This window comes from Bombina bombina, chromosome 1 (genome assembly GCF_027579735.1).
Source record: "Bombina bombina isolate aBomBom1 chromosome 1, aBomBom1.pri, whole genome shotgun sequence".
In the NCBI taxonomy this organism is placed as follows: domain Eukaryota; kingdom Metazoa; phylum Chordata; class Amphibia; order Anura; family Bombinatoridae; genus Bombina; species Bombina bombina.
Window position 1 is genome coordinate 840511265 of NC_069499.1, and position 15749 is coordinate 840527013.

Here is a 15749-nt window from a genome sequence, read left to right on the forward strand (position 1 = left end):
TTACACAGTCTTGTTAGAAATATGGCTAGTCATACCTTATGCAGAAAAGTCTGCTAACTGTTTCCCCCAACTGAAGTTACTTCATCTCAACAGTCCTATGTGGAAACAGCAATCGATTTTAGTTACTGTCTGCTAAAATCATCTTCCTCTCACAAACAGAAATCTTCATCCTTTTCTGTTTCAGAGTAAATAGTACATACCAGCACTATTTTAAAATAACAAACACTTGATAGAAGAATAAAAACTACATTTAAACACCAAAAAACTCTTAACCATCTCCGTGGAGATGTTGCCTGTGCAACGGCAAAGAGAATGACTGGGGTGGGCGGAGCCTAGGAGGGACTATATGGCCAGCTTTGCTGGGACTCTTTGCCATTTCCTGTTGGGGAAGAGATATTCCCACAAGTAAGGATGACGCCGTGGACCGGACACACCAATGTTGGAGAAAATGGAATTCATCTATGTACATTTAAATTTTGACCGGAATGTCCCTTTAAAGGGACAGTCAACACCCGATGCAACTTAACTCCATACCTTAGATCAGGAATAGAAGACACAGCTGCACCGCATCGCATGTTGATTAGCTCTAACGGTATTCGAGTACTCACCCAAAATACATACGTTTGTTCCATGTAGATATGGCCTCCAAACTCCCCTCACTGTTATGTATTTACTTTCTTTTTTAAACAACCATAATCGAATCCTCGGTCGGTTTGTTAACACGCGTTGACTGCGAATCGCGCATGCGCAATAGATTAGGAACCAAAAGAACGGAACGTTTGTTTCATAATTTAACATTTTATTGCCATATTACATTTAGTGTGATCGCTAGAAAAAAATATAGTGAATGTTTATTACAATGGTAAATATAAATACCTATAAAAAAAAGAAAAAAAAAAAAAGGATGTAGGCTATTATTAGCAGATGGACGCGATCTAGCCACTAAGGTAATCACAGTGCACTTCCGAGCGGTCAGAAGATAATGCGCATGAGCATTATCAAAACAGCAACGTTACCCTTTCAAACATGAACGAGCATGGAAAATATAAGAGAAGGTGAAGGGGGAGGAGCTTGGCGGCCATATCTACATGGAATAAACGTATGTATTTTGGGTGATTACTCCAATACCATTAGAGTTAATCAACATGCGATGCGGTGCAGCTGCATCTTCTATTCCTGATCTAAGGTATGGAGTTAAGTTGCATTGGGTGTTGACTGTACCTTTAAAGTCAAAATTAAACTTTCATTATTCAACATGCATTTTAAAATAAACCTCTAATGGATTTCTATTATCTAATTTACTTTGTTCTCTAGAAGCTACGGGAAGCTAGCTGCTAATTGGTGGCTGCACATATTTGCCTCTTGTCACTGGCTCGTCCAATGTGCTCATCTAGCTCCTTGTAGTGCATTTCTGTTCCTTCAAGAAAATACCAAAACAAAGAAGCAAATCTTCTTTGTAAGTAAGTTAGAAAGTTGTTAAAAGTTGTATGCTCTATCTGAATCAGAAAAGAAAAATTTTGGGTTTCATGTCCCTTTAAGCAGGAACAGCTTCTTTTTTAGCGCTTGCCAGAGACAAGCGTTTCCTATTTAGAAACTATTATATGGTAGGAAAAAAGGAGATCTGGGTTTTTCCAAACCTAGTTCCATGAGCAATGCACAGCACAAGCACAGGCAGCTCAAGAGATGGTTAAAGGGACATGAAACCCCACATTATTATTTGCTGATTTAAATAGAGCAATTTTCTAATTTACTTCTATTATCAAATTTCCTTCATTCTTTTGGTATTTTTTGTTGAAAAGCAGGGACTAAAACTCAGGAAGGTGCCTGTGTATATGACAACAGTTTTGCAAGAATGTTATCCATTTGCAAAAGCATTTTAGACACCTACCTAAGTTTCTCTTCAACAATGAATGCTATAGGAGCAAAACAAAATTTGATAATAGAAGTAAATTGGAAACTATTTTAAAACTGTATCTGAATCACAAAAGAATATTTCTGTGTTTCATATCCCTTAAAACCACTTAATTAAGCAACGGTTTTCAATATCTCCCATAGCCCCCGTGGAACAAGTTTTGGAAATATTGCAGTAAGTAATTCATTGCAACATCTACAGTCCAATAATGAGTTATCTTTCTGAATCCCCATTACATATTATTAATTAAAGGGACAGTCAACACCAGAATTGTTGTTGTTTAAAAAGATAGATAATCCCTTTATTACCCATTCCCCAGTTTTGCTCAAAAAACACAGTTATAATAACACACGTTTTACCTCTGTGATTAACTTGTATCTAAGCCTCTTCTGACAGCCCCCTGATCACATGACTGTGACTATTTATTATCTATTGACTTTCATTTTAGCCAATTAGGGCAGTGTCTGCCACAAGCCACGGGCGTGATCACAATTTTATCTATATGGCTCACATGAACTAGCTCTTCCCTGTTGTGAAAAGCAAATAAAAAAAGCATGTGATAAGAGGCGGGCTTCAAGGGCTTAGAAATTATCATAAAAGCCTTCCTAGGTTTAGATTTCAACTAAGAATACCAAGAGAACAAAGCTAATAAAGGTAAATTGGAAAGTTGTTTAAAATTACATGCCTTATCTGAAACATGAAAGTTTTTTTTGGACTTGACTGTCCTTTTAAATAAAGGTTTGTACATGACATTGAAATTTGTTATGGTGTAACTTGTTCTCTCATTTTCACCAATACAAACACAGAACAAATACTGAGAGTTTACCAACTTTATTTCCTTCCCTACTGTGCTCTGTCTATCTGTTTACCTTTTTCTTAACCTCAACCAACACTTAAAGGGACAGTATACAGCAATTTTCATATAAAACTGCATGTAATAGAATAAACTATAAAGAATAATATACACAGATACTGATATAAAAATCCAGAATAAAACCTTTTAAAAAAAAAAAACTTACTTAGAAGCTCCCGGTTTAGCACTGTTGATGAGGTTAGGCTGGGACACCCAGTGAAAGTGGCTGGGAAAGCAAGAAGAGCAGACACTCTCCCTCTCCCCCCTCCCCAGCATATGAAAAGACCCACTATATAAACAAGAGTCTGTAGATATCAGTATACATCTAAAACATTGGGGCTTGGTTAGGAGTCTGAAAATCAGCACAATGCTGTTTAAAAATAAGCAAAACTATACATTTTTACAAAAACACTCGCCATAAATGGATCATCTACAAAACATTTATGCAAAGAAAAATCTAGTGTACAATGTCCTTTTAATTATATTAATAGACTCACGGTAAATGTAAAGTTTTGGAGTTCTGCTCTAAGCCTGTGGATTAACTTCTGATTTTCCTGGTCTTGATTCTCAGCTTTAGAAAGTCTCTGTTCTATTTTCTGTTTCTGCTCAAGTTCCCATTCTGGCTTAAAGATCTGAGATCTCTGGTTGGAAAAGCACTCTTCTCTCAGCTTTTCAATCTGGCAACATAAAACATAAATGAAAAGGGTTTAAAGGGATATAATGGACAAAAAAAAGAAATGTGCATGGATGCATTTCAATTTGAAATAGAAGCACTATTGCTATATACTTCTATTAGCAAAAATGCTTCTAAAAATTTATTACTGATTTTCTGTAGCATACTCGCATGTGTTCACCAGTATTTAAAGGGACATAAAACCCAAATTTTTTCTTTCGTGATTTAGAAAGAGCATGTCGTTTTAAACAACTTTCTAATTTACTTCTATTATCTCATTTGCTTCATTCTCTTGATATCACTTGCTGAAAAGCATATCTAGATAGGCTCAGTAGCTGCCGATTGGATGCTGCACATAGAGGCCTTGTGTGATTGGCTCACACATGTGCATTGCTATTTCTTCAACAAAGGATATCTAAAGAATTGAGCAAATTAGATAATAGAAGTAAATTGGAAAGTTGTTTAAAACTGCATGGCCTATCTGAATCATGAAAGTTTAATTTTGACTAGACTGCCCCTTTAAGCTCAGAGAGCTGGCAATGATGTGTACTGCCTGTGTGAAGATGTAATTTGTGCCATAGAAGCCACCACTGCGCTGACTCTCTGAGAGGGTGTAGTGTTTGAATACTGGTGCATATGTGCGTATGCCACAGAAAAAAACACGAATAACCTGTACTAGAAGCATTTTTGCTAATGAAAGCATAATGCAAAAACGCTTCTATTGCCCATTGCAATGCACAAAACACACTCTCTTCTTCTTCTTCACGTTGGGGTCCAGTTGTTACCTCGGCTAGGTGTTCTTGCTGACAAACGTTTAGAGCAAATATTTCCCCTTCACACTCTGAGAGGCGCAGGTTAGATTCAGAGAGCTGTAAAAAGAAGACCTAAATTGAAGCTGAGGTAGGTAGAGGGGGCACAGTAATGAAAGGACAAGAGGACTGTTCACATAAAGTATGGGGTTAGATTACACAGTATAAGCAATCTCAGTGCAACGCAAATAGTGCAGTAACATTTAGCCCTTTTTAAGAGCTGAAGTAAACCATTACTCTATTAAAGGGACATTAAACCCCACATTTTTATTTCATATTTCAGACAGAGCATACATTTTTAATTAACTTTCCAATTGACTTCTATCGTCAATGTTGCTTTATTCTCTTGGTATCCTTTGTTGAAGGAGCAGCAATGCAATACTGGGAGCTAGCCAAACACATCAGTAAGCCAAATGACAAGAGGCTTATATGGGCAGCCACCAATCAAGCAGCTAGCTCCCAGCTCCTCTGGAAAAAAGTAAGGAAATTAAAGATCTAAAGGGACTTTAGATATCCAAATGTTGAAGAACTTGAAAGTGTTGCAGGATAGCTGTAAAAAGCTGACTAGAAAATATAATTGATATTGATAAATATCATCAATATTTATTATCTATTTTTTTTAGTTCTCTTAGTATCCTTTGTTGAAAATCATACCTAGGTAGGCTCAGGTATGCCGATTGATGGCTGCACACATTTATCTTGCCATTGGCTTACCAATGTGTTCAGCTAGTTCCCAGTAGTGCATTGCTGTTCCTTCAGTAAAGGACACAAGAGAATGTAGCAATATTGATAATAGAAATAAATTGTAAAGTTCTTTAAAACTGTACGTTTTTTCTGAATCATGTCCCTTTCATCTATCTGGCAAGAGCAATTTAAAGGGACAGTAAAGTCAAAATTAGACTTTCAGGATTCGGATAGAGCGTGCAATTTTAAACAACTTTCTAATTTACTTCTGTTATCAAATTTGCTTTGTACTCTTGGTATCTTTTATTGAAGCGTAAAACTAGGTAGGCTAATAAGAGCTCAGGAGTGTGAACGAGTCTTTAGTACTCTATGGCAGGGTCGGCTCCAAGGGGGGGGCATTGATGAGCAATGCCCGCCCAAATGGAATGCTGTGCCCCCTGAAAAAAATAAATTTGTTATTGTATAAATAAGTGTGTCTTAATTCAGAAAAGGTGGTAACCCTAGTTCTGATACCAGTCACACCAAGTGGGTATTCACTCAGCATATTGTGTGTGTATCACTTACTCAGTGGAATGATGCTGACCTTTTACAAGCAACACACAGAAACTGTTCCCTGCACAAAGTGTGCAAACCAGACTCTTACAGGGAGACTGTATAGAATAAATCTCTTACACACAATGCTTCTTCACCTAGGGTAGCTATGACACCAACCCCGAACTGTAAACGTTCTCAAAAAACTTTGTAAACCACTCAGCAAATTGTGTACATATCAATCATGGTGTGGGTGTTCCTATTATATTGTGTATATAGCAGTCTCGCACAGAAGGTGTTCCCAGCATAGCGTGTCTATCTATACCAGTCGCACACAGTAGGTGGTTCCTTATACAATGCCAACCTCTTGTCCAGCCCATATGCGTGTCGTGCTCAAGTTACAGTCCAATGCCTGCACTGGGCCAGCAAAACAAGCAGTAGGGGAAGGAGCCCTTCTCATTGGACAGCAGCAGCACATAACTAAGGGAATGCTTCCACTTTACATAAACACGGCGGCCCTCAGAGGCACACACCGGCTGCTGTATCACAGTAAGTCCCAAGCTTTTCTATTTACCATATTATACAGTGTTAACCAAGCTTTGTGCCCGCATTATATACCCACCGGGCAGGCGGGCAGCATTCGCTCTGAGCCTGTGACTGGCATAGCGGGTCACTCATGACCTTGCACAGGCAAAGCGTGTAGTTTCCTGATGCTAATATATCGTCACGCCACGCATATTTTATGTTGTTTACTAACATTACCAGCTGATTACATTAACCAGTAGTTTACTCTCTATAGGCATTTGCTTGATATATCCACTATAGTCTCAGTGCAGTATGGATTTAAAGTGCTTCTGTCAGATGCTTCTGTTGTGACTGTATTTCAGTAGAAACGCCGATAGCATTGCTTTATTTCTCTTGTACGGGATGTCCCCTCACTCTGCTCTTATTTTGACTCTCATACATGCTTTGTAAAAAATGCGTGCCCCCTCATGAAAAAAAAATGCCCCCCCATTTCATTTGTTCTGGAGCAGAGTCTGCACTATTTTTGCAACACTGTATAACAAACCTACAAATAATGTTGCAAAACACTGCTGCCATAGTGTTCTAAAGACTCATGCACACTCCTGAGCTGTTATGAGCCTGCCTAGTTATACTCTTCAATAGAAGATACCATGACAACAAAGCCAATTTGAAAACAGAAGTAAATTGGAAAGTTGTTTAAATTTGCACGCTCTATCTGAATCATAAAAACGCTAATTTTGACTTTACTGTCCCTTTAATTTTTTTTAAAATAATTTCTCTAGCAAAATACACGTGCTCTACCCTGACCCAGTGAGTATCAGCCTTGCCTGCTGGAGGGCTTCATCCCTCTGGCTACTTGTGGTCTTCAGGTCATGATGAAGCTGCTGTATTCGGCAATGTCTCTGCTGCAGTTCTTCCTGCCTCTCTCTCAGCTCCTGCTGTAGTCGGTACAGCTGCTGCTCCTGCGAGTCCAGCTGAGCTCGAGCAAACACAAAAGTAATCAATGTGACTAGAGCCCTCATAAGGCTACATGAAAACCTGCTCTGAAGTGGGCGACTGCTCGAGCGTTACCTCGCTTGTGAGAACATCTCTGGTGTTCTGAAGAGTAAGAAGATCAGTCTGAGCGCTCCTCAGCTCTGCATCTCTGTGCTCCAACTAGAGGGGATGTACAAAGAACATAATTCAACATAGAGAAATGAAAACAAGTGTTATTAAAGGGACACATTTTTTCTTTTGTGATTCAGACAGAGCATGCAATTTTAAGCAACTTTCTAATTTACTCCTATTATCACATTTTCTTCATTCTCTTGGTATCTTTATTTGAAAAGCAAGAATGTAAGTTTAGATGCCGGGCCCATTTTTGATGAATAACCTGGGTTGTTCATGCTGATTGGTGGATAAATTCACCCACCAATAAACAAGTGCTGTCCAGGGTCCTAAACCAAAAATTGTCTGGCTCCTTAGCTTAGATTCCTTCTTTTCAAAATAAAGATAGCAAGAGAACGAAGAAAAAATAATAGGCGTAAATTAGAAAGTTGCCTAAAATTGCATGCTCTATCTGAATCATGAAAGAAAAAAATTGGGTTCAGTGTCCCTTTAAAGGGACAGTCAAGTATAAATTAAACTTTCATTATTCAGATAGGACTTTTAATTTTAATCGACTTTCCAATTTACTTTTATCATCAAATTTGCTTTTTTCTTTTGGTATTCTTAGTTTAAACTAAACCTAGGTAGGCTCATATGCTAATTTCTAAGCCTTTGAGGGCTGCCTCTTATCACAGGCTTTTTAAATATCTTTTCAACACAAAGAGACAGAAAGTACACGTGGGCCATATAGATAACACTATGTTCAGGCACAGGGGGTTATTTAAGATTTAGCACAAACCAATGCCACATTTAAGAAAATAGATAATAAACGGTCACAGTCATGTGATCAGGGGGCTGGAAGAAGGTTCCTAAATACAAGGTAATCACAGAGGTATAAAGTATATTAATATAACTGTGTTGGTTTTGCAAAACTGGGGAATGGGTAATAAAGGGATTATCTATCTTTTAAAACAATAACAATTCTATGGTTGACTGTCCCTTTAATGTAAGAGGGCTGTTAACATGCATGAGACAACACTGCTGTCTGTTATTCTTCATTTAGAAAGGTTGTTAGCAGTATATCCCATTATGCACGTGTGTTACCATTCAATGTTAAAGGGACACTGTACTGTAAAATCATTTTCTACCCTTTAAAAGGGACATGAAACCCAAATTTGTTCTTTCATGATTTAGAAAGAGCATACAATTTTAAACAACTTTCCAATTTACTTCTATTATCCAATTTGCTTCATTCTCTCGATATACTTTGTTGAAAAGCATACTCAGTAGCTGCTGATTGGTGGCTGCACACATATGTTTCGTGTGATTGGCTCAACCATGTGCATTGCTATTTCTTCAACAAAGGATATCTAAAGAATACAACAAATTAGATAGAAGTAAATTGGAATTTTGTTATTCTCTATCTGAATCATGAAAGAACATTTTTGGGTTTCATGTTCCTTTAATATGCTCTAAATTATCCTTTTTATCTGCTGGAATGTATTAAATGGTTTACAGATAGTTCATTTACCTTTATTTTGGCATTTGAACTAGTCACTTTTGTCGATGGTATGAAAATATATTAAAAAGTTGTTTAATTATGCATAACTATATTATTATTATTATCATCATTTATTTGTATAGCGCGGCCAAATTCCGTAGCGCAATACATGTTATATTAAAATCTCAAATTAAAATAAAAGAAAACAATACAGTACACCATCCCTTTAAGAGATAAGGAAATGTAGTAAAAAGGTTTATGACATTTGACAGAGAGAAAGAGATAGGAAAGGATAAAGAAATAAACAAAGGGGTGCAGTAGTGGTTTTCCATACGCGATTTACATCAGCAGATTTGATTTTATATATTGCAGATTGATAGCGGTGTGTATAATATTTTTTAATAAAATAAAACCACTCAGGAAGCTCATTTGCCATAAATGTACAACAGCCGTATAATACAGAACATATTTACTATCCTTATACTGATATGTGCAACACTTTGCCAACTTAATCGCACATAATAGGAATTTCTTTTCTCAATAACAAACATCAGTCAACAATCAGAAATAATCACCTCTATTTTTAAAAGCTCATTAGATTTTGACGCAGAGGAACGTGAGCCTAACAGCATAGGATCCACAGATGAACTTTTAACCTGAAAGAATTAAAGGAAATATGGAGTAGATGCACTATCACTACAGAATAGCGTTTAAACATTTACATATTTAAAAATAAACCAAAATAATTGATTAAAAAAGTAAAAAAAAAAAAAAACGAAAAAATTAATAAAAATGCAATAAGAATATTTTAAGAGGATTTTCTTATTGCACCATCAGTTGCATATAGCTTTGTGTTTAAACCCAATATAGGTCGCATATATCACTCAAAATTCGCCACTGTTCAGCTCAGGAATAGCAGTGCATTGCTGTGCCACTTTAACCTGTCTAGGCAATTAATACATAGTTGTATACAAGCAAAATTGTGATAAAAATAGTGCTCTACATTAGATTTAATTAGATCAACGTCCACAAAATGGGAGCCTTTGATCATCTCTTCAAACACGCTATCCCTTCGCCTGATCCACTACCTCTTTAAAACATCTAGGTATCCACCTCCCCTCTGACCCGCAACTGATTATCCCTCTTAACTATATCCCACTATTAAACAAGATGAAAGAGATAAATGGGATCTCTCTGTTTCATGGCTGGGAAGAGTTGCAACATTTAAAATGTCTTTGCTGCCTAAACTCACTTATTTACTTTTTTTGTCGCAAGAAACCTAGGCTTGCTCTTCGATATCGCCCCATTGCATTTTGGGGGATCCTCCATGCCTAACATTCTTGCTTACTATAAGGGGAAGCCGTTTCTCATGTATATTGCAAATATATTTCTATTCAAAAGTGTAATTCATCTATGTGCATTTCAATTTTGACTGGAATATCCCTTTAATAAAAAATAGTTTGCATAAAAAAAATTGTTTCAACCCTTAAGGACCAACGACGTACAGGGTACGTCCTACAAAAAAAAGGTCCTTAACGACCAAGGACGTACACTGTACGTCATTGTTGTTTGAAAGCGGTGGAAGCGATCCTGATCGTTTCCAGCCATTTTCATGTTATTGCAGTGATGCCTCGATATTGAGGCATTCTGCAATAACATGTTTTAGCCTTCCGATGCAGAAAGAGCCACTCTGTGGCCCTCTCTGCATCGGACATCGATGGCCGCGATCGTTGGTGGGTGGGAGCCGATGTGGGAGGCAGGCGCGCATCGATGAGGGTTGTGTGTTAGAGGGGGTGGGATCACGCTAGAAGCGCGCACAGGCGAGTGCGCGTGCACTGGGGGGTGGGGGCGGACACAGGGCAGGATCGGGTGGGAACCGCTACACTTTTTGACAAATAAAGTGGGAGAGAGGAGAGAGGGAATTGTGATCTAAGGGATCGGGGGGGGGGGGGGTTGGGTTTTTTTTTGGGGGGGAGCTACACTACAGAAAAATATGAAGAATTTTTTTTTATTGTAAACTGGGTACTGGCAGACAGCTGCCAGTATCCAAGACGGCGCACAATAAGGTAGAGGGGGAGGATTAGAGAGCTGTTTGGGGGGGGATCAGGGAGGATCCTACACAGTAGAATATGTTTTTTGTTTTAAAATAAAAAAATACCCTTTTATTTTAGTACTGGCAGACTTTCTGCCAGTACTTAAGATGGCGGGGACAAATGTGGGGTGGGAGAGGAAAGAGCTGTTTGGCAGGGATCAGGGGTGTGATGTTTCAGGTGGGAGGCTGATCTCTACACTAAAGCTAAAATTAACCCTGCAAGCTCCCTACAAGCTACCTAATAAACCCCTTCACTGCTGGGCATAATACAAGTGTGGTGTGCAGCGGCATTTAGCTGCCTTCTAATTGCCAAAACGCAACGCCAAAGCCATATATGTCTGCTATTTCTGAACAAAGGGGATCCCAGAGAAGCATTTACAACCATTTGTGCCTTAATTGCACAAGAGGTTTGTAAATAATTTCAGTGAGAAACAAAGTTTGTAAAAAAGTTTATGAAAAAGTGAACGATTTTTTTTATTTGATCACATTTGGCGGTGAAATGGTGGCATGAAATATACCAAAATGGGCCTAGATCAATACTTTAGGTTGTCTACTACACTAAAGCTAAAATTAACCCTACATGCTCCGTAATTAACCCATTCACTGCTGGGCATAATACATGTGTGGTGCGCAGCGGCATTTAGCGGCCTTCTAATTACCAAAAAGCAACGCAAAAGCCGTATATGTCTGCTATTTCTGAACAAAGGGTATCCCAGAGAAGCTTTTACAACCGTTTGTGCCATAATTGCACAAGCTGTTTGTAAATAATTTTTAAGTGAGGAACCAAAAATTGTGAAAAATTTAACTTTTTTTTTTTATTTTATCGCATTTGGCTGTGAAATGGTGGCATGAAATATACCAAAATGTCTACTACACTACACTAAAGCTAAAATTAACCCTACAAGCTCCCTAATTAACCCCTTCACTGCTGGGCATAATACACGTGTGGTGCGCAGTGGCATTTAGCAGACTTCTAATTACCAAAAACCAATGCCAAAGCCATATAAGTCTGCTATTTTCGAACAAAAGGGATCCCAGAGAAGCATTTACAATTATTTGTGCCATAATTGCACAAGCTGTTTGTAAATAATCTCAGTGAGAAACCTAAAGTTTGTGAAAAAGTGAACTTTTTTTTTTTATTTGATCGCATTTGGCGGTGAAATGGTGGCATGAAATATACCAAAATGGGCCTAGATCAATACTTTGGGATGTCTACTAAAAAAATATATACATGTCAAGGGATATTCAGGTATTCCTGACATATATCAGTGTTCCAATGTAACTATAGCCAATTTTGAAAAAAAAATATAGTTTGGAAATAGCAAAGTGCTACTTGTACTTATTGCCCTATAACTTGCAAAAAAAGCAAAGAACATGCTAGTTAGCATGGGAGTTTTTTGGTGGTTGTAGATGTGTAACAGATTTTGGGGGTCAAAGTTAGAAAAAGTGTGTTTTTTTCCATTTTTTCATCATATATATATATATATTTTTTATAATAAATTATAAGATATGATGAACATAATGGTATCTTTAGAAAGTCCATTTAATGTCGAGAAAAACGGTATATAATATGTGAGGGTACAGTAAATGAGTAAGAGGAAAATTACAGCTAAACACAAACACAGCAGAAATCTAAAAATAGCATTGGTCCCAAACGGTCAGAAAATGTAAAAGTGCTGTGGTCCTTAAGGGGTTAAAAATTGATGTCAAGTATTTTAAAATAATTTTCAAAAATAAGCAAAATGAATTGCATAGCTAAGCTGCCTGGAGAAGCCAACTTCACCCCTCCTTATCAGTATTTAGACACAGGCATTGTATTTCAACTGAGTTCACAGCTTCTAGGCATGCTCCAGCAGATAATCCCTAAGCACTTTGGCATTCTACCAAAACAACAATAGATATAGATATAGCCATAGAAGGAAATGTGTGGGGGGAGTTAGAGCTTTACAATTCAGAAACTGAAAAGAAAGGGTTAATGGCGAGGCACTGCAGTATACATTTGCAGGTAAAGTAATGAAAGTACTGTACATATATTATGTTGTCTCTATTCCAACTTGTTTTATGTCCCTTTAACTACTTTCTTTACTAAGATAAATGGTTTAATGGAGTTGCAATGCAACTATTACTTTAGGAACTTTATATGGGCCCCTAGGTATTATTGTTTTCATGGACTCTTAAACAAAACCATCTGGACACTACCAGTGGACTTGATCTCTCAATAAAAAGGAAATTTATGCTTACCTGATAAATTGATTTCTTTTAAGATACGACGAGTCCACGGATTCATCCTTTACTTGTGGGATATTATCCTCCTGCTAACAGGAAGTGGCAAAGAGCACCACAGCAGAGCTGTCTATATAGCTCCTCCCTTGACTCCACCCCCTAGTCATTCGACCGAAGGTATAGGAAGAAAAAGGAGAAACTAAAAGGTGCAGAGGTGACTGAAGTTTGAAACAAAAAAATATAATCTGTCTTAAATTGACAGGACGGGCCGTGGACTCGTCGTATCTTAGAAGAAATCAATTTATCAGGTAAGCATAAATTTCCTTTTCTTCTATAAGATACGACGAGTCCACGGATTCATCCTTTACTTGTGGGATACAATACCAAAGCTACAGGACACAGATGAACGGGAGGGACAAGACAGATGGGTAAACAGAAGGCACCACTGCTTGAAGAATGTTTCTCCCAAAAATAGCCTCAGAAGAAGCAAAAGTATCAAATTTGGAAAATTTGGAAAAGGTATGAAGGGAAGACCAAGTCGCAGCCTTACAAATCTGTTCAACAGAAGCATCGTTTTTAAAAGCCCATGTGGAAGCCACTGCTCTAGTAGAATGAGCTGTAATTTTTTCAGGAGGCTGCTGTCCAGCAGTCTCGTATGCCAAACGGATGATGCTTTTCAGCCAAAAAGAAAGAGAGGTAGCCGTAGCTTTTTGACCTCTACGCTTTCCAGATTAGACAACAAACAGAGAAGATGTTTGACGGAAATCCTTGGTCGCTTGCAAGTAAAACTTCAAGGCACGAACCACGTCCAAGTTATGTAACAGACACTCCTTCTTAGAAGAAGGGTTAGGACACAGAGAAGGAACAACAATTTCCTGATTAATATTCTTATTTGAAACAACCTTAGGAAGGAATCCAGGTTTAGTACACAAAACCACCTTATCAGAATGGAATATAAGATAAAGCGAGTCGCATTGTAACGCAGATAGCTCAGAAACTCTTTGAGCAGAAGAGATAGCAACTAAAAACAAAACTTTCCAAGATAGAAGTTTAATATCTATGGAATGCATGGGTTCAAACGGAACCCCTTGAAGAGCATTAAGAACTAAATTCAAACTCCATGGCGGAGCAACAGGTTTAAATACAGGCTTAATTCTAACCAAAGCCTGACAAAACACCTGAACGTCTGGGACATCTGCCAGAAGCTTGTGTAGTAAGATTGACAAAGCAGAAATCTGTCCCTTTAAGGAACTAGCTGATAACCCCTTCTCCAATCCTTCTTGGAGAAAGGACAAAATCCTAGGAATCCTGATCTCACTCCATGAGTAGTCTTTGGATTCGCACTAATAAAGATATTTACGCCATATCTTATGGTAAATTTTCCTAGTGACAGGCTTTTGAGCCTGAATCATAGTATCAATGACTGACTCAGAGACTCCCTGCTTAGATAAAATCAAGTGTTCAATCTCCAGGCAGTCAGCTGCAGAGAAACTAGATTTGGATGTTGGAACGGACCCTGAATGAGAAGGTTTTGTCTCAGTGGCAGTTTCCACGGTGGAAGAGATGACATCTAACATTTTATCACCTCTTTCACTTTACCCTTCCTATTACTTAGAGTAGGCAAAGAGAATGACTGGGGGGTGGAGTCAAGAGAGGAGCTATATAGACAGCTCTGCTGTGGTGCTCTTTGCCACTTCCTGTTAGCAGGAGGATAATATCCCACAAGTAAAGGATGAATCCGTGGACTCGTCGTATCGTATAGAAGAAAAGAGGCTGAACAGCACAAACTGCTTTTGAGACTGCTTTTCATATTCATATTGATTTAATGGTCAATAATTTATGCAATTATAAAACAACTTTCCAGTTTACTTCTATTATCTAATTGTATTTGTTCTCTTGCTATCCTTTGCTGAAAAGCATACCTACGATAGGAACAGGAGCAACAATATACTACTGGGAGCTAGCTGCTATATTATGCCTGCCACTTATTTTGTTTGTTCACAAATGAGAAAAGCATTCTACTAGTAAGGTTGAGCAAGCTAATCATTTACACAAAGGATATCAAAAGATTTCACATGACAGGTTACACTGGAGATCCTTTGGGATATGGGCAAATGTTAATAACTGTAGTATATAATATAAATTATACATTACTAGACTAATGCTATACATTGTGTGACCAAGCTGCATGAAATAACATAATTTATGTAAGAACTTACCTGATAAATTCATTTCTTTCATATTAGCAAGAGTCCATGAGCTAGTGACGTATGGGATATACATTCCTACCAGGAGGGGCAAAGTTTCCCAAACCTCAAAATGCCTATAAATACACCCCTCACCACACCCACAAATCAGTTTAACGAATAGCCAAGAAGTGGGGTGATAAGAAAAAAGTGCGAAAGCATATAAAATAAGGAATTGGAATAATTGTGCTTTATACAAAAAAATCATAACCACCTCAAAAAAGGGTGGGCCTCATGGACTCTTGCTAATATGAAAGAAATGAATTTATCAGGTAAGTTCTTACATAAATTATGTTTTCTTTCATGTAATTAGCAAGAGTCCATGAGCTAGTGACGTATGGGATAATGAATACCCAAGATGTGGATCTTCCACGCAAGAGTCACTAGAGAGGGAGGGATAAAATAAAGACAGCCAATTCCGCTGAAAAATAATCCACACCCCAAAATAAAGTTTAAATCTTATAATGAAAAAAACTGAAATTATAAGCAGAAGAATCAAACTGAAACAGCTGCCTGAAGTACTTTTCTACTAAAAACTGCTTCAGAAGAAGAAAAAACATAAAAATGGTAGAATTTAGTAAAAGCATGCAAAGAAGACCAAGTTGCTGCTTTGC

General features: G+C 37.8%; 1 protein-coding gene across 2 annotated transcripts in view; it reads right to left on the reverse strand.

Annotated features, from left to right (window-relative positions):
- PMFBP1 (polyamine modulated factor 1 binding protein 1) overlaps nucleotides 1-15749 on the reverse strand; it is a 347880-nt gene that overhangs the window by 227120 nt on the left and 105011 nt on the right. For both annotated transcript variants that reach the window (XR_008400176.1, XM_053699461.1), the window contains exons 5-9: nucleotides 9150-9230; nucleotides 7059-7142; nucleotides 6815-6961; nucleotides 4224-4307; nucleotides 3263-3442 (exon numbers count right to left, since the gene is read on the reverse strand). Coding sequence is in view for 1 of the 2 variants with exons in the window: in XM_053699461.1 (XP_053555436.1) it covers nucleotides 3263-3442; nucleotides 4224-4307; nucleotides 6815-6961; nucleotides 7059-7142; nucleotides 9150-9230 (576 nt within the window). In the remaining variant the exon portion in view is untranslated. The remainder of the gene's footprint in view (nucleotides 1-3262; nucleotides 3443-4223; nucleotides 4308-6814; nucleotides 6962-7058; nucleotides 7143-9149; nucleotides 9231-15749) is intronic.